The sequence below is a fragment of the Rhinichthys klamathensis genome, unplaced genomic scaffold, assembly GCF_029890125.1.
Source record: "Rhinichthys klamathensis goyatoka isolate OS25496 unplaced genomic scaffold, OSU_Roscu_1.1 h1tg000029l_1, whole genome shotgun sequence".
Lineage (NCBI taxonomy): Eukaryota > Metazoa > Chordata > Actinopteri > Cypriniformes > Leuciscidae > Rhinichthys > Rhinichthys klamathensis.
In genome coordinates, this window is record NW_026606579.1 from 319,067 (window position 1) to 346,666 (window position 27,600).

General features: G+C 41.9%; 1 protein-coding gene across 4 annotated transcripts in view; it reads right to left on the reverse strand.

Moving 5' to 3' along the window:
* Positions 1-27,600, reverse strand: part of scube1 (signal peptide, CUB domain, EGF-like 1) — a 73,256-nt gene that overhangs the window by 37,241 nt on the left and 8,415 nt on the right. For all 4 annotated transcript variants that reach the window (XM_056245093.1, XM_056245095.1, XM_056245094.1 and 1 more), the window contains exons 3-4: positions 26,131-26,256; positions 17,028-17,162 (exon numbers count right to left, since the gene is read on the reverse strand). In XM_056245093.1, the coding sequence (XP_056101068.1) occupies positions 17,028-17,162; positions 26,131-26,256 (261 nt within the window). The remainder of the gene's footprint in view (positions 1-17,027; positions 17,163-26,130; positions 26,257-27,600) is intronic.

Sequence of the window (27,600 nt, forward strand, 5' to 3'; positions counted from 1 at the left end):
TGGGCAATGAAAAACTAAATTATGACTGGGTGCAAAACAACTTTGACTAATATTATTAATTATAAAAATGATTACAATATGACACCTGTAATAGTCTTGCTAACAGGAAGTGATGTAACTGGTTTCCAAGGTTACATTCAAATCTTGCACGTTTGGCAAAGTTTGACAAGTCTGTCATTTTATGTAACAAATGAATTTCAGTAAAAACCAGTTAACTATACATGAGTGCATACACAAACACGGCCTCAGGCCCCCTTTTTTCCCATCTCTTGTAAATGCCATTTTAATTGAAATCTGTCAGACTTTCAATCTCTCTCCAAATGCACAATGCTATATGTACTAAGCCATGAATTTCAATGAGGCTCTTTTTCACCAGCAACCATTGATGTCCTTCAACTGAAAACAGCCTTTTCCAAAAACCCTCCCCAATCTCTACTTCAAACACAAGCTTTCTTAACAGCTCGTCACAAGTTCTCTCTCTCTCTCTCTCTCTCTCTCTCTCTCTCTCTCTCTCTCTCTCTCTCTCTCTCTCTCTCTCTCTCTCTCTCTCTCTCTCTCTCACACACACTCTCTCTCTCTCTCTCTCTCTCTCTCTCTCTCTCTCTCTCTCTCTCTCTCTCTCTCTCTCTCTCTCTCTCTCTCTCTCTCTCTCTCTCTCTCACACACACACACAAGCTTATTAATTACGGCTAACATTAAAGTGGGCCTTTTTTCTGGAACCTTCCCCGGCTAACCCAGTGACCCTTATTGAAGTCACTGTGACTGGAGAAAGAGACAGTATCCCGGTGTCTATGTGCATTTCTATTCTCTCACTACATCTGTCTCTCCCTCAACATGAAGGTTTACAAATAGCTGGTGATCATACACTGAGGCAAACATACACACTTTAGCCTTTACGCCTCTATTCTGACATAACGCAGCTGTTTTCTTCAGTGAGGAATGAGTCAGATAGCAAAAGTGGGAGAAAGAGAATCTGAAAAAAACCCCAAAAAAAAACACAGCTGGACATGTATCAGGACACCTCTAATTTTGCACACTTCTACCAACCAGGGATGGACTGGAACAAAAAATATCATGTGCTCCAGTTCATAGCCAGCTGTAATACTTTTTTAGAGAATTTTTAAACATGTTATATATTTATATATTAGATAGGGCCTATGTTTTAGGGTAACACTTTAGAATACGGTTCCTTCGTTAATGAATAACTACACAGGAACAAATAAGTAACACAATATTAACAATCTAGTAACTACTATTAACTAACAAGAAATTCTGATTAACAAATTAGTAAGTACAGCGCACAGATGAAAGTGGTAGTTCACTATTAAATAATCAATAACTACTTTTTTTAATGCTTCCCAGAGAACTACTGTAAGAATCATGGTAACTAACAAGTAATGACTCAAGTGTTACTACATACTTCTAAAGGAATGACTAATTATTTGGATCCGTATTCTAAGTGAAGATCATGGTAACTAACTAGTAATTACTCAAGTGTTACTACATACTTCTAAAGGAATTACTAATTCTTTTAAGCTTTTGAGGTTTTTGGTGAAGTTTTAGATAGTAATTCCCATAGAAGTATGTAGTAACACTTGAGTAATTACTAGTTAGTTACCATGATCTTCACTTTAGAATACGGATCCAAATAATTAGTAATTCCTTTAGAAGTATGTAGTAACACTTGAGTCATTACTAGTTAGTTATCATGATTATTACATGAAAAGCCAATCCTAAAGTGTAGAATCTTCTAATCCCTCACAAGATATTTGCACGCACGTATGAGGTAGGAGACATTAATAAAATCTTCTTCTTTTTTTTGCGAGGTATAGGTTAAATAATAAAATCACTGAATATGGTATTTGGATGGCCGATAACTCAATATGTTCCAGCCGTCACCGTGACTCTGGCCAATTTCTGGCATTCCTCTGGACAGGCATTGAATCACTACAGGACAAGTAAGGTCCCGACAACTGCATTTAAAAAGCCATTTCTTTAAAATTATTCAGTTGATAAATAGTTCTCTAGGAGAGAGCATAGGCTAATTATTTCCCAAATCATAAGTCTGCTATGCTATTACATATTGATAAACCGTGTGTATTTGTTTACAGCAGTTATTAATGTTAATGTAGTGCTAGTCATTTGTCCTGCATTAGTTATTGATTAGTTTTGCATGAACTATTAATATTCTTCAGTAGTTCTCTGGGAAGCATAAAAAAAATAGTAGTTATCAATTAGTTAATTGTGAACTACCACTTTCATCTGTGCGATGTTACTTACTAATTCGTTAATCAGAATTTCTTGTTAGTTAATAGTAGTTACTAGATTGTTAATATTGTGTTACTCATTTGTTCCTGTGTAGTTATTCATTAACGAAGGAACCGTATTCTAAAGTGTTACCTGTTTTAGTTATACAACATACCACATAGATTATATTTTGAATGACTGGTTTTTGAATGAACGACTGAATGAGAGAAAGGTATGTTAAGGAGTCAGGTGATCAAAAAGTAAAATCAAGGATTTTATAAATGATTCTTCAATTAATATACAATATTATTTCATACACAAACTAAACTGATCCAGTTCACAAACTCAGTGCTCCACTTGCAGCAGATTCTCAGTGAAAAGTGACTTAAATTTGAGTCAGTACACAAAGCTGTATGACTTTAGAAGACTTAGAAATGTACTACATGAGCCATATGGATAATTTTTGATCATTTTATGGTGCTTTTTCCACTTTTTAGAAGGATAATGACAGAATAAAAAAATATATGATCCACCCTTTTGGGGTGAGAAGTCCCTTTAGAATGATTCGGCTTCAGATCGTTTTCTTCCTTTAAATCTTTGCATATTTGCTTTGTATATTTAAACAAGTTTTGACAGCTGGCCCGCAAGTCAAGGGAAAAGTTCCGGTTCTCCTTATAGCCAGTCAAACTACATCTTACAGTCTACCTGCCACAGTCAAACTACATCTTAAACTGTACGGGAAAAAACATAAAGAAAACTATAAAAACAGAGCAAAAGAGGAAATGCAGCAGCTCATGAAGGTTACTTCAGCTGAAAAGCTAATATTTAATCACAGTATTTATAACCAGCGGAAGACGGTGGGCAAGACCTTCAGTGCCCACTTGCTGTCAGCACCTCAGCAGTATATGTGCATGTGTTTGTAAGCGAGTGTGTGGGTGTGTGTTTCGTACAGTTCAATCAAAGTTCTTCCACCCTAAAACTGGCCCTGCAGAGAAAGTTTCGGCCATGAGACGACTGAAATAGTTTTCCAACATGCTAGTCAAAACTCTTTATTTAAAGAGTACTAAGTCGTCACTCATCACCATTTTTATGTAGAAACAAAACAAAAAAAACTATCATCTCTAGGACTACAGGCAAAAATACGCACATGCTCATGCCCTTTGACCTCTGCCGTGACCCTGCAGGATTCCACCGTCTGAGCAGGATGTTTGCTGGGGACTCGGGACAGAAGCGGGTGGCCGTGTGCGAGTGAAAGGTCTAAGACACTTTACTTACACTTACATGTGTGTGCGTGCGTGTGTACAGTGGATTCGTTTAGCTCACTTCCTTTCCTCACACAATCCAAATAGACACCTTTGCCACCTAATGGTCAATCAGCAGTGTTTATCTTTACTTTTTTTTTTTCTCTAAATCCCACCTTTTCTGCTGTTATCCTTCACAGGACAGATAGTGAGAGAATAAAAGAAGGTGAAGAGAGATGTGACGTATTCACCACCAACTACGATTTTGAGGTCGGTAAGATTTTTCAATGTTTTTGAAAGAAATCGAATCGGTTACCTAACGTAACCTCGGTTCTCTCTAGAAGAGGGAACGAGTATTGCGTTAGCTAGCTTACGCTGCGGGAAAGATTCATCTTTGCTGAGAGTTTGAAGCCAAAAAATTATTTCATAATTTGTATCCATTGACAACGCAGTTCCTCTGCGGCAGACCTAGAGCAGGCTAGCTAGCAGCTCATTGGTTCGCTCAGAGAGAACTGCTTAAGCCTATGGGAGAGCGGGGCTGAACCCGCTGCCAATTTGAGAGGCGCCCGCGCGCTCATTGCATCATGGCCCGCCAGAATGGGCGTGGCTATGGTGTATATAACAGTCTCTCCCAGGCTTATATGTTGATTTATTTCAGCGTGAAGCGAAACGCTAGTAGCGCAAGCACGGCCGGGAACGCAATACTCGTTCCCTCTTCTAGAGAGAACCGAGGTTACGTTAGGTAACCGATTCGTTCTCTTACGAGAGGGTCTTTCGTATTGCGTAAGCTAGCTTACGCTGCGGGAACACCTGGTCAACGCCGTGCGCGCTATGAATCCACTCATGAATCCCAGGGTGATACCGGGGGATTTTTAACGTGGAGTGAATGTAATATGAGGCCGGCAGAGCGGGCACATGAAGTGTATACATAAGCATCTAAGGAGAGCACAAGGGGCGAACCGGTTGTGTGAGGGACTCCCAGTAATGCAGCTTCTTAGGGAGCTGATCGTTAGACAGCTAGTAATTTTGCCTGCAAGGCGGGAACTTCCAAGTTGTAAAATCTGACAAAAGTGGACAGGGAGGCCCATCCCGCGGCCACACAAATGTCATGAATGGAAATTCCACAGGACCATGCCCACGATGAGGCCATGCCTCTAGTGGAGTGCGCCCTGATGCCCTGAGGGCAGGGCAGGCATTTAGATGCGTAAGCAGAGGCGATAGCGTCCACTATCCATCTAGACCAGGGGTCACCAACACGGTGCCCGCGGGCACCAGGTCGCCCCCAGGGACCACATGAGTCGCCCGCAGGCCTGGTCTAAAAATAGCACAACTCAGTAGTGAGCTGCGTCTGAAATGTAATTGTATTCTGTTGATATTCTTTTTCAATCACACCTGTTGCATTTATATAGCATATATTTATATTTAAAAATGACAATACCTTCTGTTCATTATACATGAGTTTAGATAAGTTTAGGTGAACTCTGACTTACTCTAGTTCAGGGGTCCAAACGTCGCTCGCGAGCTACCAGTAACGTTAGCTCGTGGCCTGATTGGAGGTTGCTCGTCAAGGAGCCGTTCACATATCGAGTCTTTTGCGTCCTCAAGTTCGTTATTTCAAATTTAGGTGCGAGGCAAGCGCGCTCATAATTAAAGCGACGCGCTATTTTTTTCCAGGTGCAGCGAGATGAAAAAAATGCAACTATTCAGTATGCCGCAAACGTACCGCAGGTCAACCAATCAGCTTCACCCTTTCCATAACAACATTGAAAGCTCAGTCAACATGAAGGATGGGGGTGCACCCAAACACTACGGGTGTTTTTCTCTTCTCCGTAAATAAATCTTGTAGCAGAGCTACAGCAAGTGTTTTTCGGTGGTGGAAATCTATTAGCTACTAAAACTTCTTTGTCATTGTGGAGAGCGCAGTGCATGGTTGCATAGCAACGACAGACGCCACGGGAAAATCAGATCGAATTTTACTCTTAATAATAAAAGATAAGCTAATGTGCATTGTAAAAGTCAGTAATTTATCTTTTTTGGCTCATTCTTTTTATAAAAATGATTTAAAGGCTGAAATATGTGAGGTTTATATTTTTATAAAACATTTTTTGTCAAAACTTTATTTGAACTTGTACATACTTGTACAGTAGGCTAGATAACATGTTGCAAGACACTCCTTTAAAATCTAGCCATAATTTTTAATGTTATTATTTTAATGTTTCTGTAAACAAAAAGTGCATATTGATGCGGATTTATTTGTTATTTGCTGGTTTTCGACATACAACTTAGTGAATTGATTTCATTGTGTAGTATTAGTACTTTTTGAACAGGATTCTGTGATTACCGTGATCATTTTGGTCACTAATGAAATTAAATTATCATGCCATTTCATATCTAGTCATGATGAACTATAAAATCAACTATAATTATGTGTTTTTACAATATAATATGCAAAGTACAATTTTCTATAAAAAAAATAATCTCTGATTCTGTTCTTTTCTCTGACATTTAAGGGTGACATAGGCATACAAAAACCCTTTTAGGTATAAAACAGTTTAGATAGTTGTTAATATGCGAGTTATGAGACATTATTTCAGAGATTTAAGTATTGTATTACATGAGTAGCTCTCGGCCACTTTCATTTTTAAAAAGTAGCTCTCAAATGAAAAAAGGTTGGAGACCCCTGATCTAGACAGTGTCTGTTTAGAGGCGGCCAGACCTTTGGTGCGCCCCCCAAACGACACGAAAAGCTGCTCAGCGCGTCTGAACGCGGCAGCGCGCGTAGTGTACAATCTCAGAGCCCGCACCGGGCAGAGGAGATTGGCGTCGCGCTCACTATCGGATGAAGGCAGAGCCGATAGGGAAATAATCTGAGCCCTGAACGGGGGTACCAATCGCCTTCGGGACATAGCCATGCCTAGGTTTGAGAATGACAACAGAATCATTCGGTCCAAACTCAAGACACGCGGCGCTGGATGAGAGCGCGTGAAGAACCCCCACGTGTTTTACTGAGGACAGCCCTGTCAGAAAAACGGTTTTGAGCGAGAGGTATTTTAGGTCCACAGACTTGAGCGGTTCGAACGGGGGTGCTTTCATAGCTTCGAGAACTATAGAAAGATCCCAGATAGGAACCGAAGGGGGGCGCGGAGGGTTCATCCTCTTAGCTCCCCTGAGGAAGCGGATGACTAACTCGTCTTTGCCCAGGGACTGAGCGCGTCGGGGTTCAGAGAACGCCGCGACTGCTGCCACGTAAACCTTGAGAGTGGAGGGGGACCTGCCCTTGTCCAGCATCTCTTGAAGGAAAACAAGCAAAGACGGCACCTCGCATGACCGTGGGTCCAGATGTTTGTCGGTGCACCATTTTGAGAACACAGACCATTTAGACGCATAGAGCCTTCTCGTGGAAGGTGCTCTAGCCTGTATGATAGTGTTTCTTACTCCCTCTGGCAAATCGACGAATAGTCGTTGATCACCCATGCATGTAGCGCCCAGCGCCGTGGATGGGGGTGCCAGATCGTGCCGCGAGCTTGAGAGAGGAGATCTGCTCTGACTGGGATGGGCCACGGGGCTGTCTGTGACAGCTGAGTGACCTCCGGAACCCAATTCTGACTCTCCCAACGCGGGGCTATGAGGAGCACCGAGTGGCGTGTGTCCCTGATCCTCTGAATTACCTGCGGTAGCAGAGCGATCGGAGGGAATGCATAGAGCGGGCGGCAAGGCCATTCCTGGGCTAGCGCGTCCTCGCTCCTTGAAAAAAATATTGGGCAGTGAGCGTTCTCTTCTGACGCGAAGAGGTCCACTTCTGCTCTGCCGAATAGCCGCCACAGTATTTGGACCGTTTGTGTGTTCAGGGACCATTCTCCTGTGGAGATGAGGTTCCTGGACAGTATGTCTGGACCGTCATTCAGATGGCCCGGCACATGCGTCGCTCTGAGCGAGAGCAGGCGGCTCTGAGACCAAACTAGAATGCGGTGTGTCAGTAGGAAGAGATTCCTGGATCTGACACCGCCCTGACGGTTGAGATAGGAGACCACAGCCATGTTGTCCGAACGGATCAGGACGTGGTGTCCCCGAATGAGCGGGAGGAAGCGCGAGAGCGCGTTCTCGACCGCAAGCATTTCCAGACAGTTTATGTGTAAGGGGCTTTCCTGTGTCGACCAATGGCCGAAGGCCGGTGAGCCCTCGCAGACTGCACCCCAACCCATGTTGGATGCATCTGTCGAGATAACTTTTCGGCGGGAAAAGGTCCCCATCGTGACGCCCTGCCAAAACCATTCTGCTACTGTCCATGGCTGCAGCGCCGTGAGACATGTCTGCGTAACCCTGATCAGCTGGCGGCCCGTGTTCCACGCGCGGTGGGGTACACGGCTGTTTAACCAAAGCTGAAGCGGGCGCATGTGCAGAAGGCCCAGCTGAAGCACAGCGGAGGCTGAGGCCATGTAACCCAGCATCCTCTGAAAAGTTTTCAGAGGTGTGCGGGTGCCCATCTGAAACGAGGCGGCTAGTCGCTGAACACTGCGCGCGCGCTGTGTGGACAGGCGAGCCGTCATCGTGACCGAGTTCAAATCTATTCCTAGAAAGGAAATCGATTGACTGGGTTGAAGGGAGCTCTTTGTCCAGTTGACAGAGAGGCCCAGCGTTTTCAGATGGTCGAGGAGAACTGCGCGGTGCGACAGAAGCTCCGTCTGTGATTGGGCCAAAATCAGCCAGTCGTCCAGATAATTCAATATGCGCAGCCCCTGGCTCCGCAGGGGGGCGAGCGCCGTATCCATGCACTTCGTGAATGTACGGGGCGCCAGGGATAAGCCGAACGGGAGAACGGCTATTGATAAACATGACCCTCGAAGGCGAAACGTAAGAATGGCCTGTGACGGGGATTTATCTGGATCTGAAAATAGGCGTCTTTCAGGTCTAGAGAGATGAACCAGTCCCCCTGGCGCACCTGCGCGAGGAGTTTCCTGGTAGTGAGCATCTTGAACAGTCTCTTCATGAGCACTTTGTTCAAAAACCTGAGATCTAAAATCGGTCTGAGGCCGGCGTCTTTCTTGGGAACCAGAAAATAACGGCCGTAAAACCCCGACTCGGTCATAGATGGCGGGACTCTCTCTATGGCGCCCTTTTGCAACAGCGTCGCGATTTCTGAGCGGAGCGTGCCGGCGGCCAGCGGGCTGACAGTAGATTCGAGCCGAGCGCGCGCACGAGGCGGACGGCGGCGAAACTGTAGCAGATAGCCGTTCTTTATAATGCTTAGCACCCATGGGGAAATGCCTGGAATGGCTTTCCACGCTTTGGAGCATGCGGCTAGTGGCCGAATGGCTATATCGCCCTGATTGCTGCACATAGCGGGCTGGACACAGTGTGTGGGCGCGCTTTGAATGTGTGTGGCAACGGGACTTGCACTCAGAGAGGAGTCTATGGGCCGTGAAACAGAGCGAGCAGAGAGGGGACACGCGCATGAGCTCGTGGGCGTGTTTATGTTCTCTGATATTAGAGCGGGCTGTGCCCGTTTCATGTGATGGGGCTCTGAGAGAGACACGGGATATGTTATGCTTGTGTGTATGGGTGAACACATGATTGTGGGCACATTTTCTACACAACTGGCATATTTTCTCTTTTTGAGATTTCTCTGGGTAGCCGTAAAAACGGCTTTTTGTCGCTCGCAAGCGGGCTGGGACACCGGCTTGTTTGTGGCGATAAACACTACAGCAGTCGGCGAAACAACGGGGACTGGCAGAGGGCGAAGCTTTGACGGCGGTCCGGCCGCAGCGGGAGAGCGCCGTCGTTTTCTCAACTTTGCTAGGCAGACTTCTGATGATCAGGCTTCAGCGTGATCTTGGGTCGCGGGCCCCGTGGGGGCGGCGGTCTGCGGCGGCTGTCAGAGCGAGAGCGAGGGCGGCCGCCCTGTCTGCGCTGGGCTGTTTGAGTCTGCGGAGTAGGGCGCTGTGGTAGAGCTCTGGCAGGAGGTTTGCGAGAGCGGCCTGCGGAAGAGCTAGCGCGACGGGGCAGAAACAAATTCATGGCCTGAGTGGCTTTCTGGACCTCGGAAAAGCGATCGACGATTCCCGTGACAGCAGATCCAAAAAGGCCCGTCGGGGAGAGGGGCGCGTTAAGAAACGCGGCGCGCTCAGAATCTCCCATGTCGGCGAGCGTGAGCCATAAGTGTCTCTCGGATACACAAAGGCTGGCCATGCATCTCCCCAGAGCTTGTGCTGCGGCTTTAGTGGCGCGAAGGGCGAGGTTCGTAGCACTTCTCAGATCCGTGACAGCGGAGGAGGGGTTTCTACCGCTCTCGGCCCACTCACGGAGAATATCGCTCTGTAACACTTGGAGGACAGACATAGAATGCAGCGCTGCGGCGGCCTGACCGGCGGCGGCATAGGCGCGAGCATGAAAGCTCGAGGTCGCTCTGCAAGCTTTCGAAGGAAGCGTGGGGGAAGAGTGCCATCTAGCAGAGGGCGGGCAGAGGTGTGCGGCAACCAAGTCCTCAACGGGCGGCATGGCTGAATAACCTTTTTCGGCGGCTCCGTCCACCGAGCGCAGCGAGGCGGATATATCGGAGCGGTTTCTAGCCGAGAGCGGGGCATTCCAGGACTTCGTCAGCTCTGTGTGAAGTTCAGGCAGGAATGGGGCGGCCCGGTTGCACGCGGGGGTCGAGCGCCGATGAAAAAACCTGCCGTCCATCTGGTTCGGGGCCTGCTCGGGTGGAGGAGACCACTCGAGACCGAGGCGTTCGACGGCCTGTGAGAGGAGGCGCATTAGTTCCTCCTCTATTCCGGCACGGATCCCCGCCGACTCTCTCGTGGAACCGAGAGATGACCATTCCTCACTGTCTGACGCGAGCAGTGAACAGGAATCCTTCTCCTCCGCGGAGTCATCGGAAGCGACAGAGCGGCCACTCGGCGGCAACTGTATGTCCGGCTGGGGCGGGGAGGGAGAGCGGGAAGCGGGAAGCGGCGGCGGCGGCCCGCATGGTTCCGCAGGGGGCTCCGGCGGCCTCTGGGCGCGGCGTTTCTTTTTACGCGGCGAAGAGAGAGGCGGCGCGGGAGCGGATTTTGCCGCCAGAAGTCGTGCCTGCAGGGACGACAACGGCAGGCTCTCACAGAAGTCGCATCCTCCATCCGCGAGGGCGAGTTCTGCGTGCTCGAGTCCCAGGCAGAGAGCGCAAATGACGTGGCGGTCTCCGTCCTCGAGAGGAGCGCGGCAAGAGCCGCAGGAAAAACGAGACATCTTTAAAAAGACGCTCGGCTCTTTTAGATATAGAGAAAAAGGATACAGTCGTCGGATGGCGCTAGCTTGCAGGGCGGCTGAAGGTGGCGAAGACGGCCGGCTTCTTCAGGGTCCGGGAGCTCGCTAGAGTGATGCCTTCTCGACGGCGACGGCTTTTCTCAGGACAGCAGAAGCGTGTAGCTCGCTGAAGATGAAATGAATCAACATATAAGCCTGGGAGAGACTGTTATATACACCATAGCCACGCCCATTCTGGCGGGCCATGATGCAATGAGCGCGCGGGCGCCTCTCATTGGCAGCGGGTTCAGCCCCGCTCTCCCATAGGCTTAAGCAGTTCTCTCTGAGCGAACCAATGAGCTGCTAGCTACCCTGCTCTAGGTCTGCCGCAGAGGAACTGCGTTGTCAATGGATACAAATTATAAAATAATTTTTTGGCTTCAAACTCTCAGCAAAGATGAATCTTTCCCGCAGCGTAAGCTAGCTAACGCAATACGAGAGAACCTCTCGTAAGAGAACTCATTATGCTCACCAAATGGCTCACCCCCATTTATTTGATCAAAAATGAAGTAAAACAGTAATATTGTGAAATATAATTACAATTTAAAATAACTGTTTTCTATTTTAATATATTTTGAATTTTTATTTATTCCTGTAATGCCTTCATTGTAACCTTCAGAAATGCTCCTTCAGAAATCATTCTAATATGCTGAATTGGTGTTCAAGGATTCTTTGATGAATAAAAAGTTAAAAAGAACAGCACTTTTTAAAAATGTCCCCTTTAGGAGAGGTCTTACTCTAATCTTACCAGAATCGAATGCTCGTGTGAAGATGTGATAATGTGTCTCTATCAATGTGTGAAAAGGACTGTAGTGTGTGTGTGTGTGTGTGTGTTCATGTGAGTTTGGGTCATATTCCTCTCATGTGCTCATAAATCATCAGCCTGCATTTCTCCACCAGCGTCTGAACTGTAGGGGTGGCGCCGGGGTGAGCCAATGCATTAATGATTTTCTCATGACAGAAAGAGAGAGAGAGAACGAGACAGAGAGACAGGTAGGTAGACCTGAAGACGGTCATGTCACACAGAATAGGCAGGAATCACTTACACACATGCACTGTTATTTTATAGGACTTTTTTGTCCTTTTGGAAGCTTGACAGATGTGGTCACTATGTACAGTTCAATTTCAAAATTTCTCCTCTTGTTTTATGGGAAAAATAACAGCATGCCGGTTTGGAACCACATTAGGGTGAGTAAATAACGACAGGATTTTCAGGAGTTTTGGGTGAATTATTCCTTTAAATATTTAGGAAAGATTCTGATTCATTCACACTACACTGCCAAACCCATTGGTTACTTCTACCTTTCCGAGTCCGGAGAAGCCGACGGGCTGTTGGCTGGGCAGAAAAAAAAGTAAAGTCCTAATTTACAACCCACCAACAATCGCCAGGATATCAGCGGTTGAGAAGAATTTACAAGGTTATTATTTTCACAACATGTGGTGACATTTTGTGCCATATTTAAAATCCCATCAGGAGCCAAGGCTTCAATTTTCAAACTGGACAGCTCGGGCCAGAAGAACACGGGGACGGAACGGTTCCAGAGAAAAAAATAAAAATAAACAAAATGAAATGCAAGCAAATGAGGGGGACTGATACTGCAATAATAAGTTAACAATAAATAAAAAAAGAATCTACAATCTGATTCCCTCCAGAGCGGGAACAGAGATGACAGAAAGTGAAGGGTTTACATCCACTAGGTTAGGCTGCTCTGACTCTATCAGTGGCACTGGGCCATCTGGAGCAGAAACTCAGTTTATAACTGTGTAAACTAAACAGGGTTCCAAAGAAACAATAGTCACTCTTTCCCAGGAATGTTTGAGACACAACTATAAAAAAAAGAATAGTGAAGAAAAAATAACGATAATGGAAACACATCCCTGACGACTCATAGCCATCAGGCTTTATTGTTTGCTTCTGTGTGTGTACTTACTATTTCGACTCTCCCTGAGACAGACAGACCGATGGATGGACAGACAGAGGGATAGACAGATTGATGGATGGAGAGATAGGCATATGGATAGACAGACTAAGAGGCGTGTAGACAGACAGGTAGATAAATAGATTCACTGGCAGGTAGACAGATTGATGGATGGATAGACACAAAGATGGATAGACAGATTGAGGCATGGATGGATACAGGCAGGCAGACGGATACAGATTGACTGATGGATAGACAGAAGGATAGAGAGATGGACAGACAGACAGACTGACTGATAGATAGACAGACTGATGGATGGATAGACACAAGGAGGGATAGACAAGGATAGATAGGTAGATGGAGGGATAGATAGACAAACAGACAGTAGGACAGACAGATGGATAGACATATTGATTGCTTTTAGATTTTATGCAGATGCTTATTGCATGTGATTATTCATGCATAAATAGACCTAACAACTGCCGTAAAACTTTCATTAACTATATGAACTGTTATGGACATTACAGTAACAGTGACCCACACAGGTCAATAGACCTGACAGAAGCCTTATAGTCAAAGGAACATGGCCTCTTATAGAGCTAGTTTTCCACAGCAGACAGACGGCGCCAATGTCTCACACACACACACACTGCGCAACACTGCGCTAGACTCAGGCCAGTAGGACGCACTGGTGAGTGAAGAATTGTAAACACACAACACCACACATCTCTCTCTCTCACACACACACACACACACACACACGTATACATAAGCCTTAGGCATGAGCCAATGGGCCATACTGGTGACAGACTAACTGTAAACAAGAAACATACACACATTCACACACACAGATACCCAAACACACACTATTGATGAGTGAGGGTGATGAAGGAAGGTGAGAGGTTCATTTAGGGTGAGATTAAACGTGTGAAAGCTTGCCTGTTTGTAATCAGTGTGTCTGACTGTGAGACTAAGGCGGATGAGGAAAACTGTACGCGGGCTTAAAGGTACAGCGTGTCATTTCTGCACCATTAATGGCTCCAATTGAAATTCCAAGTAAATTTCTTCCTTAATTAAAATTAATTGTATCATTTTTATATAATTAAAAAAATAATTAAAAATAATAAATGTATAATAATTTAATAATAAATAATAAAAATAGTAAATATAATAGTAAATATTACCAGATATTAAAAAATAAAAATGATAAGCAAAAGATAAAATGTATTATTATTATTATTATTTTTAAATTATTATTATTATCATCTTGCCATATCCATTCAGCACTTTTATGTGAAAATATGTGGGTGGAAACCCAGCTACTTTCTGCATATTTTCTTGATCTGGTAAACTATCTGATTTTACTTTAGCCTTACTGTTTACAGCCTTTTGTAATTGTGTTTTGTTTTACTACTGTAGGATTATTTTGTCTTATGTAAAGTTTGTAAATATCTGTATGTCAGATAGCTTAATTTAAATAGTACTAAATAAACAATATAAATAAATAAACTATAAAGGAAGTAAAATAAAACCCTAAATAAAAAATTCTTAAAGTTTACTGACGACTTTGAGCAGAACAGTATTCCTCATAAAATTCATAATTGAAAAAGATACCCAGTCTTTCCAGTGGCAAATATCCGATTCATCTTTCTGTTTACAGTGGGTATAGAGCAGTGTGTGTGTGTGTGTGTGTGTGTGTGTGTGTGTGTGTAGCGTGCGGAGCCATCCAGGACTGCCACAGCACATCAGTTAGCTATCCACAAAAACAACTATTTAGATTGTTTACAGACAAGTACACAAATGCACCACACACTCACTCACATAAAAACATACACTACTAGAGTATTTACTGAAGTTTTGCTTTTGAAGTAAAAATACTACATGCAGGAGCAGAGATTCACCAAAAGCAAATATGGCGCATTTCTGTACCCCTCCTCTCAAATTCTATATTTTTCTGTCCAGCTCCTGACTGGCTCTATCATTTTCCTCTGATCTTCTCCCAGTGAAATGTAAAAAATAGGGAAAATTAGCAATTATGAAAAAAGATCAGTCAAGACTAGAAAATTCTTGAAATTAATTTTGGGATTGCCGTTTATTCTCTTTAGCATGCAGTGTGAAGTATTTCACTTAGTTCCCTTATCATTCCGATTCAATTTCAGCAAGTGAAGAACAATTTTATACAAAGTTGTTTTTATTGTCTCTTATAACAAAATTTTTATTTAAACCCATGAAAATGCAAATCCTGTTGTAAATAATAGTGAAAAATCACTTTTTAAAACAGTTATCCATTATAACAGTCCATTTATATTGACATACTACTCAGTACATACTCATTTATATATACACTGCGTACATACACACACACACATTCATATGAACACATCCTAAAGATTAGAGAGCCTATGAAAAGACTGCAAACATAGCCTAAAAAAGTAGGAGAGGATGAAAAGGAGGGGGCCGTACACTCCTCTCCACATTCCACACATGATTGTGAGGGACATCAAAGATGCGATTACGAAGCAACCCACTCTCATTCATGACTTTGTGTGCAAATTGCTCAGATTTACGTAGTGTGTGGGAATGTGTCCGCCTCGACATGGAGAAGCATCATTAGTTAATTCTGACAGGCGGAATGAGAAAGCACAAGAGGGTCGCATGATCTACACACACACACGTCATGACTGACTTTACCATGCATTTAAACTGCATGCATGCGCACCATCCACACACAAAGACATGCCCGCTGGCCGCCTGCGCGTTCAAGCCTTCAACTTCCACCTCTGACCCTCAGCTCTGTCCAGGGTCAAGACTGTCAGAAGTGAGATGCTGATGAATTGGCTGTTCTGAACCCACAGTGGGAAAGACAGAGTACACATGGACACATAATCAGAATAAGAAAACGGCCTAACAGGACACAACAAGCTTCCAGCGGAGAATTATTCGTCTGTCATCAATAACAGCAAAAGTGACAAAATGACAGACGTAAATCACAACTTTTAGCATGGGACTGGATCAGTTTTAATAAAGTACACAACTCAAAATGCATGTGATATAATGATATACCTAGGAAAAGCTATTTTATGCATTTATACATTTTGCAGCTTAAAAGTGTATAAAATAAAACACAAAATGATTTAAAGGAGAACTCCGGCGCAAAATGAACCTTTGGTCTAATAAAACATTGGTACCTAGTCAACCGTTCTCTGAGATTTGTTTTCATGATGATCGAATGTAAAGAGTTTTATCTCTAAAAACTGTTTAGCGTATAACGCTAGTAATGGGGGCATTTAATAAGAAAAAATAAATCGCTCGTTTATACCACTAACAAGACTCAAAATAGCCCCACACTAACACAGTAACATAATGAGGGTCCCTACATGCAAAACGAAGCATTGAGAACTTTGTAAGTGTACAGACCGTTTAATAAGAAGATATTTTATGAAGACAGTCCACTTCGTGTATACAGACAGGAGCCATCTTTGGAAAAAAGTCTCGACTAATCAAACCACGAACGCCATTTATACAGTTCAGCTCACTTAGCACGTCGTTCGTGGTTTGATTAGTCGAGACTGTTTTCCAAAGATGGCTCCTGTCTGTATACACGAAGTGGACTGTCTTTATCTTTATCTTCTTATTAAACGGTCTGTACACTTACAAAGTTCTCAATGCTTCGTTTTGCATGTAGGGACCCTCATTATGTTACTGTGTTTGTGTGGGGCTATTTTGAGTCTTGTTAGTGGTATAAACTAGCGATTTATTTTTACTTAATAGATGTCCCCATAATTAGCATTATACGCTAAACAGTTTTTAGAGATAAAACTCTTTACTTTCGATTATCATGAAAACAAATCTCAGAGAACGGTTGACTAGGTACCAATGTTTTATTAGACCAAAGGTTCATTTTGCGCCGGAGTTCTCCTTTAATATCTTAATTTAGTGACCAAACATAAGTTACTGGAGGTTTTAACTTTATTGTGTTTTTTCTCTTTTTCTTTTAAATCAAAAAGTCCTAAAAGTTAATATCAAGTTATATATTTTTTATCTATTGATGTCTTAACTTGCAGCTCCTTTATATATAATATAATATAAAATGATATAATATAATATTAATAAACTAATTAGTAAATAAGTCATTTAATCGTTTTTTTATTCCCTAACATTTTATATTTTATTCAGTACTTGAACAGTTTTTTGGCACACATTTATTTTAGACCAATGAGATTTGACTGCAGGTGAAGCAACAATAAAACTTCAAACACAAGCTAAAAAACGAAATGTCTGGTTTGTTTGGGTCACAGCTGGCCAGGACAGTGCGCAGTATTAGCAGGATGAGACTCACCATCCGAGCGGTGGATGCAGGTGTGCTGGTTGTCACTCAGGAAGAACCCGTTTTTGCACTGGCACTCATAACTGCCCATAGTGTTGACGCAGATTTGCTGACAGCCGCCGTTGTTGTCCATACATTCGTCCACATCTAGAGAGACACAAACACACACGGTCATTACAAGGCACACAAACACAGGCATTCAAGCACAAGGATCTGGGCAAAACCATCATTCTCCGTCTCTCTGCGTAACCAAAGCCGGCACGGCTCAGGTATTTGCAACAGTGTTTGTTTATCCGGAGATGATTTTCCTTGATTTCCTCTCTGCCGCTACTGAAGAATGTTTATTAAATGAGTAGTTTGATATTCCAGTTTTCAAACACATCCACCAGACAAATAAACCAGTAAACAGACGCGCATAATAGATTGAAATAAGAACATGAAAACAATATCTGTCATCCAAACCATCAGTAGTATTGGATAAATTGATAAAAGCATGAAGGATACACTTTTTAAAGCTGTTTGGATGCGAGTATCATAAATCAATGTCCAAGTGTGTGTTTGCCCATTGCTGTGTCTTTGATAGCTCTATAAATGGCATTGTGGGTGAGTTGGTTTGAGTAACAGCGTGACACTGGAGACCAGTAACACACATGAGTGAGTTTTATGCAGCCCTAACACAGCAACCTGCCTCTGTGGAGTCGGCAGCCCATAACTCTCTCTCTCTCTCTCTCTCTCTCTCTCAGGGGTGCTATTATGTCTCGCTGTCTCTGAGTACTACCACTGCCACTCTTCTGTCACACGTCACTTTTCCAGCTATGTGGCCTGTCATTCTCATATAGGCCAGTTGAGATTTTTATCATTAAAATTAAAAAAGGTTTCTGCTGAATGTTTGCTAACATTTTCCCACCTCAGGCTAAAGTTAACAGGGCCATAAGACACTGGAAGACCATTAAAGGAGATCCCGTCTGGAATTCATACAGCTATCATTTTAATAGACAACATAAACCAAGAAAACAAAACATGTTTGGAAGAATTCTGGTAGTATTACTCAAACCTTAAACGAAAACAAACAAAACTAAATGACACTGAACAAAAATGTTGGAATTCATATACATATAATTTTAATAGACCACTTAAGTGAATTCTGGTAGTATTACTCAAACCTTAAACGAAACTAAACGCAACTAAACGAAGCTAAACGAAACTAAACAAAGCTAAACAAAACAAAGCTAAACTAAACTAAACTATTGTAATTCATTTACCTATAATTTAAATAGACAGCATAAGTAAATTATGGTAAACTCAAACATTGAAATAAAATAAAGTAACATTTAAAAATAAATAATTAAATTAAATTTTAAAATGCTTTATTAAATCATGCTTTAATATGGGAAATGTTAAAGCTAGACTGAACAAAAAGTGAAGAACGAAAGAATTTTTTTGCATGTCCTCATAAAAAGTATTGTACTACATTGTAACCAATATAGTAGGGTAATTGAAAAAAGATTATGTAAAGTTTATGAATGGGCTGATGGTAAATCTTTATAATTAAAAACTTGCCGTGTTTTTATAATTAATAAAGTTTAAGATCACATCAATTTTTCTCCTCAGGCATTTGATTCTCTGAATCGCTTCACTACAGCCTGATTATTCAACAGAAGTAGCTGAATCTGTGTTGCCTGACTTCCCTGCATCCTGTATGTGTGAGAACACATGTTCGAGTGTAAGAGTATGCGTTGTCAGCCTGTTTAGTATAATCTGGTTCTGTTGTTTACAAGCCACTTATAAAACTAGCATTGAATGTTGTACACTGGAAGGCTGAATGAGCATCAAAGCTTTGGTAAATGAGGCGTTGGTTTCCTCAACTGTTATAGATGAATTGTCAGCGCTGCATTCACAAACACGCTCAAAGTGACTGTTGTGTATAGATGGAGAGAGATTGCAGTGTCTGTTTCCACACCGTGTCACATTTACATGTTGTGTGACACCTAATGTGGACGTGTGTTTGTGTTTACAGCGCTGTCTTTCTGGAGTGTGTTGAGAGGCAGCGAGTTTTACGAGCTCTTTATTTGTGCAAGTAAAGACCTCTACAGCTGTTAGCGCCTGAGCTCGGCGGCACACAAGCACACTCATCTGCCCACTGGCTTCAACAACATCCCATGTAGTGTACAAGCTAAGACAGCTGTGCTAATGGAGACTAACTGACTTACGAACTCTGGCTTTGGTGTCCTGAGTGGATCTCATTGTTTTGTACACTTTATTTGGGCTAACATTATAGCTAATGTCTGGAAATTCTATCAATTTTCTATTTCTTCCTTGTGACGTCCTTGTGATAAGTAATGATGATACCAAAATGCATCAGCCGAAAGACATGCATGAATGTAGGACATACATTCATACACTCATCCACAACATGCAAACACAACCACTTTTCATGGTTTAATTTGGTCACAGTGGTTTATTATGTGGCTCCTGGCTTTACCTAGCGACATAACTCTTATTTTAGCATCCACAGGGGCATCTCGTAACAGGACAGCAAGGCCTTTACTGTATTAACTACTGTACCCTTCGAGAGAGGGGGTCTTTATGCCCTCGTCCACAGAGGCATCCCTGTCTGCCAGGAACCGAAAGCGTTTTGTACGGCATAGTAGGGTTTAAAAATATGAGATTTCTTCACATTGATTTACTTTAATTTAATTATGAATGACATTACCAGCATAATATAATTTGAGTTAAATCAAATTGATTTTGCTTTAATTACTGCATGATTGGAGCTCAAGATGCTTTAGCAAACTTTTAGGAAAGAACAATCCCTCTTGAGATCTCGTTAAAGTCTCAATTTTTTTTAGATTAAATGCAGAGCAAATAAATACTTTAAGTTTCCTGATTCCCAGATATGATTTCCTGCTAAAGACACAGAATTGAATGTGTCCTTGCTGAATAAAAGTATTCATTTCTTTAAAAAAAAATCTTTTAAAACATGTTGACAACGGTGTCATTTTGCGATCTTCATTTACAGTGTTTACAAGTATTTAAAGACTTAATGCAACATTGTGGTTGATATCTCACCTCGACCCTTAATAAAATTACATGTTGCTATTTTGTAGGTTGTCACCTCTGTCTTTCCACTCTCCTTTTACTATTTTTCTTTCCTCCCTGAAACACATGTTGACATCTCTCTTTCTCTTTATTTCTTCTGAGAAAAATGTCGGAATAGATGTAGGGAAATATCACATATAAGGCCACCCAGATCACAAGCTTTTATCTCTTTATTACCGCATGTAACAATCCAGTCGTTGTGGCTTGCTTCTTATTTACGGACAAGAGTAATATTTGATAGGAGGGTTTGGAGAAGACATGCTGGCTGCCTCTGTCTCGAGTGACTCGATAGCTGCGAGCGTGTTGTGTGCCGTGTTTAATGTGCAAATGGAAACAGATATCATCAGTGTGACAGCACTCTCTTGCTTTAAAAGGAGGGGAAAAAATAACATTTCAGCTGTCATCTCTCAATTAAGGCACTCTCTGCCAAAATTTAAACAAGAGCCCTGGCATCCTGGCCTGCGAGTTTAAACTAGAATGCTTTTGTTTTGTTTGATTACTCTTGTGTAAACTTTAATTTGGAAAAGATCTAAGATGACATGACACAACAGGAGAGAGAGAGAAAAAGAGAGAGAGAGAGAGGGGGGGGGGGGGGGGAGAGAGAGAGAGAGAGAGAGAGAGAGAGAGGGAGGATGAGGGAGGAGGAAATTGAGAGTGAAATAGAGGACAGAATAAAAGAACAAAAAAATCTTTTGAAAAAAGAGTAAGAGGTGAGAATAAGACTGAACAGAAAAGAACAGACGTAAAGAGAAAGTGAAGTGAAGTGAAGAAAACTAAACGGAACAGAAGTAAACTGAACATGTCTATAGAATGGAGGGGGGGGAACAAAAAAAGAAAGAAGTGAACAGAACACAAAATAACTGAACAGAAGTGAAGTGAAATTAACTCAACAGATGTAAACGGAGGTGAAGTAAACAGAACAGAACAGTAGCGAAATGAACAGAACAAGACGAAATAGAAGTGAAGTGACATTAACTTATCAGAAGTTAACAGAACAGAAGAGGACAGAACAGAACAAAATAGAATTGAAATGAACTCATCAGAATTATGAACAACAAAACAGAAGAAGTGAAGTGAAGAAATGAACTGAACAGAAGCAAAGTTAAGCGACAAACTAAACAAGACAAAATAGAAGTGAAGTGAAATTAACTCAACAAAAGTTGACAGAACAGAACAAAATTGAAGTGAAATGAACTCAAAATAATTGAGAACAACAGAACACGAGTGAAGTGAAGTAAACTGAACAGAAGTAAAGTAAAGCGAAGTGAAGTGACAAACAGAAAAGGACAAAATGGAAGTGAAGAGAAATGAACTTTTCTTTCAAATGAATTAACAGAAGTGAACAGAACACAAGTGAAGCAAAGCCAAGAGAACAGAACAGTAGTGACATGAAGAAGTGAAGTGAAGCAACACAAACAGAACTAAATAAAATGGAAATGAAGAGAAATGAATTCAATAGAAGAGAAGAGAACAGAAGAGACCGGAATTGAACTGAAGTGAAGTGAATTGAAGTGAAGTGAACACAACTCAACAGAATAGTATACTGAGAATTCTCTTGTTTAAAGTGACCTCAGTTACAACATCATCACCCGTGTTGTAATTCTAACTATATGAGTTCTCTTCTCCCATTCTGATGTTGGAATGAGAGGGGAAAAGCAGCCAAAAGATAAATAAACAGCAGCAGCAATGCAGGCATTCATAAAAAAGGGCCAAATGATCAACACATTGAGTCCAGCTGCCTGCACATTGAGCGAAAACAAATAAGAATGGAAATGAAAAAGACAGAGGAACTGCAGTAAAATGCTCTTTAATCAGCTCCCCATTAGCCAATCTTAAATCAATTAAAGCTTTAACTTGTTAACATGTGGCGATCTAAAACGACTTCCTACACAAGATCAGCCAGGCAGACAAGCCACAGCACTGGTTTCCGCCCCATTTCAAAGAGCTTGCGGTTTGGTTAGCGCTCAGTAGGTTTGTTTGAACACACTATGAATGTGTGTGTGTGTGTGTTTGTGCAGAGCGTAATCAGTGGCACAAGCCACATTAAGGCAAGCATCACTATTGCTATTGCTCATCCTATGTGCTATTACTTTTGGTTGGGTATATGTGAAATGGTTTCAAACAAAATGACTTTTGAACCGAGTACTATTATTGGTGGCTGAAAAGAATCTAACTAGCCCAAGTACAGTGAATACAAGTCATACACTTTCTGGCCATTTGTCTCTGAAGTTGCTTTAAAATATTATGCCAAATGGCTTAGCCCCTCACACAATGTCATTTTAAATAGCTAAGATCTATGGAAGCCCATTTCAAAACTTCTTGTAACTGCAGCTTACACAATTACAACTTTACGATTTATGATGTTATACTTTTAAACTAACAGCCTAGCAAGCACTTAAAACACTTTAATAACTGCATAGCGACCATCCACAACATCCTTGTGACGCAAAGTTTTGCATGAGCAGACACCAATCGCATTTTCATCAGAAAATGTAAAAATCTAGTTAAAAGAAGCCATTAATTATCTAGAAGTGAGTTGGAAAAGGTTAAGCAACACGTACTTGGAGAAAATTAAATAGAAAGAGAATGTCAAATAGACAAAAAAGAGATTACAGGAAAAGGTCGTCATAAACATGATTCATTTAACCTTTCAAAAAGGTCAATAGTTCTAGTGGTTTCACTTCCATCTGAACTTGCCATAATGCGCACACATGCCAATGAGAAACATGAGGGGTGCTATGACAACACTTCATATGACGGTAAAGCGACAATGAGAATGAATGAGGTTTTGAAAGAGCAAACAAACACACACACACACACACACACACACACAGATGACGTGTGAATGAGAAACATCAGCATTAAGCAGACATAAGAGAGAGAGCATGACGAGGAAACATTACAAAGCGCCATATGACGACATCTCTGTGCGGAAGTGTTTCATTTAATGTTTCGAGTTCAGGACAAGTTAAGATTAAAAGACAATTTTAGCCCTTTTTTAAAAACGGAGGGACAAGTTGGAATCATTTTATGTGGTAATAGACTTTAAGCCACAAATCATTCATTTAACCTCTCAAACGAAGATTAAAGTGACTCTAGTGATACTGCATGCAAGTCAAAGAAGAAGACAAGGAGAGTAAAATCTCTAAATGATTCACTTTTTCTGTGTCAATCTATTTCTAGGTAGAGGTGGAGGACAGGGGCTGAGACAAAGACAGACAGAAACAGATTGAATCCAGGAGAGAGGACAAGACAGAAAAAAAGGGGACTAGAAAAGTAGACAGAAAACTGGAAGCGGAGGGAAAGGCATAACAAGAGTAGCAGAAGGAGGAGGGCTCGAACAGGAGAGCCCCCGCAATGCCGCTGATGGCCCTCTACGGCCTTGTCTTAGTTCCCAGAGCCATCATTTAGGCTTGTATTTGAGACATTCCACAATAAAGATGTCAAATAGAAGGCAAGTCTATCGCCTCTAGGGAAACAGCCTGGAGTTACTCCAAAGAGACCCACAGCCAAGATAACCAAGAAAATGCGGGGAGAGAAAGGGAAAGTGTGTGCAAAGACAGAATGGAAGAAAGAGAGATTTTAAGGAGAAGAAGGATAAAAAGAAAGTTAGAGAAAGTAAAGAATGGTTTGATTATGAAGGAAAGAGTCATAGAGATAGAGTAACGTACAGCATTATCACAGTTTAAGACATTGTATTATGGTAATACCTTGGTTTTTTGGACATAGTACCATGGCTGGACCGTAGTATTCTAAGATATAACTTGGAGCACAATGTAAATACTATCGTACATGAATTTGGTAGTCATTAAATGTGTGTTGTGTAATGCCCACGTCACTAGAATCACCTTTAAGGCCGATCTGTTCAAGTTTATACCTATGAATTCAGGAAGCAAAGAAGACATGCATTCAAGTGATTTTGTTCAGAATAACATGAATGCATTGAACTGCCTGACTTTCTTCGCACAACTGCAACAAAATGAAGAGCAAATGTTCGCAATAGTGGCTCAACCAATTGTGTGATTTGGAGGCGGGAATATTTTTTGGCCTAAGAATAGAAATCGGGACTGTTTGCAAACATTCATTGCTGTGCCTCTAGTGGCACAGAAATGATGACAGTTTGTAAGTATTTTAGTAAATTGGTTTCGAATTCTTATGAATACGTATAATCTCATTCATACGTTTTTTTTTTTTTTTGCAATCTGCATATGTTCCACTAGTCACATGTAGCCAGACCTTCAGATTGACAGCAGAAGGTCTGGACTCCATCAAAGCTTTCATTGGCCAATATTCATACAATATTGTCAACTGCGGGTGTGATTAGAGGTGGACCTTCATGGTCATGTTTTACTTAGAAATCATACATTGCCGTACCACTCAGATCGTGCAAAGTTTTTAGCCAGCTGAAAACACCAGCGCTCTTCTGAAAACGTCTTGATGCGGGCGCTTGAGAGTTTTTTTTTAGTCGAGATGCTATATGTGCTATATACGAAATATCCGTGGAAGTGTTACTATCTGATTTCCCAGACAATTCAGCATTTGCTCTGGCTCTTGGTTTTCAATGATTTTGTTCCGTTGTTGTTCTTGTTGTTGTCGTCTGTTGCTGTTGTCCCAGCAGGATGTGGCGGTGGGTCACTGTGGTATTTGTCCCGTCTCTCCTTCACTGTGATTGGACGACTGGGTAAAAAGTGACATTGATGAGCGCTGTGTTTTACTCAAAGTTGAATATTCTTCAACTCTCGACCGTAAAAAAAAAACCCGCTAAGTTCTCAGCGTGTACTAGACGCTCAGCACCTCGTCACGTTGCTGGCGTTTTAAAAAAACACAGCACTCCCAAACTTGAACAATACACTAGCCTCGGGGGGGAAAAAGCATTCATGGAAACAGACTTTACCTACAAATCATACGTTTTTGAACTAGTCACATTGTATAAATTCATACGAAATCGCCAACTAGTACAATACTTACGAATTCTCACAAGATCGCGTTGGAAATTACATACTTCACCTTTAAGTAGTACGCACTAATCAAAAACCATGGTATTACTATCTGATGTCATCACTGTACACCACAGTTCTGTTTTGAAATGGAAAAATATTAGGAAAAAACATCTGATGAAATTGTGCAAGCTGTTGTAGCAAGGCAGAGGAGGTGCTAAAGGTCTCTGAAGGTCTGAGCCCTGATGTCCTGCTCTGGGATCCATCATCATTACAACGTCTAATGAAAAATGATGACCTCAGCATCCTGAAACTCCGCTTGGCACACATATTTGCTTTGGATTATGAGAGCAGAGATGAGATGAGAGCGGTTCAAGTTCTTGATCCAGCTGCTAAGACGAACACCATCGCTGACGCTGTCTTCTCTCTCTTTATCTGTTGCGACACTGAAATACGTGGTCCCAGTGACACTATAGAGCCACCACACTTCAGGTTGATAAGTCGCTTTCGACCAAAGACACATCTGCACTCACTTAGAGCAGTAACGCAGACAGACTCGCTACAAAAAACACACTTTTTAACGAATTCCTCAATCCCCACAGCAATCCAGCAAAAACCATGAGACCCGGACCTAACTCTCCGGGTCATGGAATTTCATCTTTGAACTATTTCAATAAATATGAGATGCCAAGTTATTAATTTTCTCTCAGCCTTTTCTTCCCCTACTTCCATTTTTAACCGCTAACATAAACATCGGACCTGACTGACGATTTCTGGGAATTGGAGGCGATTGCGCCACTGGTGACATTTGGGTGACATTTTTAAGAGATGAAAATAATCGCAAGGTTCCTGTTGGCGTGCTCCTGTCAGAACGGGGATGGAATACCGGCGCTAGACGCACTCGGCTGGCCTTTTCCGAGGCGCTGCACGGAAAGATCGCTGAGGCTGATTTGTTTACGTATGCGGAGGGGGTCATTACAGAGGTCATTAGCCGGGCAAAGAGATGACAAGGGAGTAGCTCATCTGTAAGTCCGTCAAGAGAGCCAACTGAGTGTGTATTTTTCTCTCTAGCGTCTTACCAAGACAGTTGTGCCCGTCGTCTGCCAGCATGAATCCATCGTAGCAAGTGCACCTGTAGTTCCCGGGGATATTGATGCAGTCATGAACACATCCGCCATTGTAGTCGTTTTCACACTCGTCCATATCTGAAAAAGACAGCACACACACACAATTGAGTCAGTAAACACAAAATATCACATTGAGTCGGTACAGATCAGACAAATGTCCATAACACAAACAGTATGGACGAGTAACACTGAAGTTTGATACATAGGTTAGGGGTTGTACAAATCACTAACTCTTAAGACTACTAAAAAGTCAAATCCTGTTAGTGATACTAAGCAGAGGTTAAATAGGAAGTTTTAGGAACAGTCGGCTTATGAAACAAGCCTCCATTAGGGCTATGAGTCTGTACAGCAGACAGACGTAAGTGGGGACACTAAAATAAACACAATATTTCTTTCTCTTTCACTCACACACTTGAATACATTGAAATCAGATAGACAGAAAGTGTCCGTTCTCTGCCAGACAATGATAGCGGGTATCTGCTTTGTGTTCTGTATATCTCGGAGTGTGTGATTTAATAAACCTGGCTTGTGCTCTTGGAGACATACGGCACAAAGTAAAAATATCCACATTATTTCCCACAAATAACACTCACGTTGTGCAACTGTGGCTTTGAGGACAGTGAGAACTGCGTTTAAGAATGTTTTGTTTTTCTTTGCAAAAACATCTTCTCAAAACTGAAAAACTATTTAGACAGTCAAATTTCGAGTTCACAGTAACACACATGCAAGCGCACATGCTCATGCCACAAACACAAATCATACACACACAGATATACACTAAAATTATGGAGGCATAAATACTTCACTAGTATTTTATTTGTTGTTTATTTCTTTCGTCTATCAAAGAGTGTCGGTTTTGGCTTATTTTGAGGAAAAGGGCCATCACAGTAGACAAACCCTGAGCCAACTCATCATGAAAACATCCATAAACACTCTGGAGCAAACAAAAAGTTCATGTTTCATTACCGTTTTATCTAGAGAACATGTTCCTGAAGAGTGCTACATGATCCACAAGAAGGAAGGAAAAAATGAGGGAAAAGACAGACGTCCCCTGAAGGTAAATGAGATGGAGGAATGACAGATCTCACCATAATAAAGGCCACTTTAAAATAACACATTGAGTCTCATTCACTAAGTGTGTGTGAACGTTTTAATGATAAAAAATCATGATACACTTTCATAAAGAACTTTACTCTAAATTCAGGATGCAATTTATGCAAAAATCACATACTCAGGGTGGCCTTATAAATCACGTTAAGATGAAATTTTATACATAGATATTCAATCTATATTTCACCATTTAGGCTACAGTAAAAGAGTAAGAAAAGGTGCATAATAGCTTGAGCTGCAAGGTTCCTCTGCATAGAAACGCGCAGATACTTGTATGTACAGCTTAATCATTGTGTTTAAACTGGTTTTGAG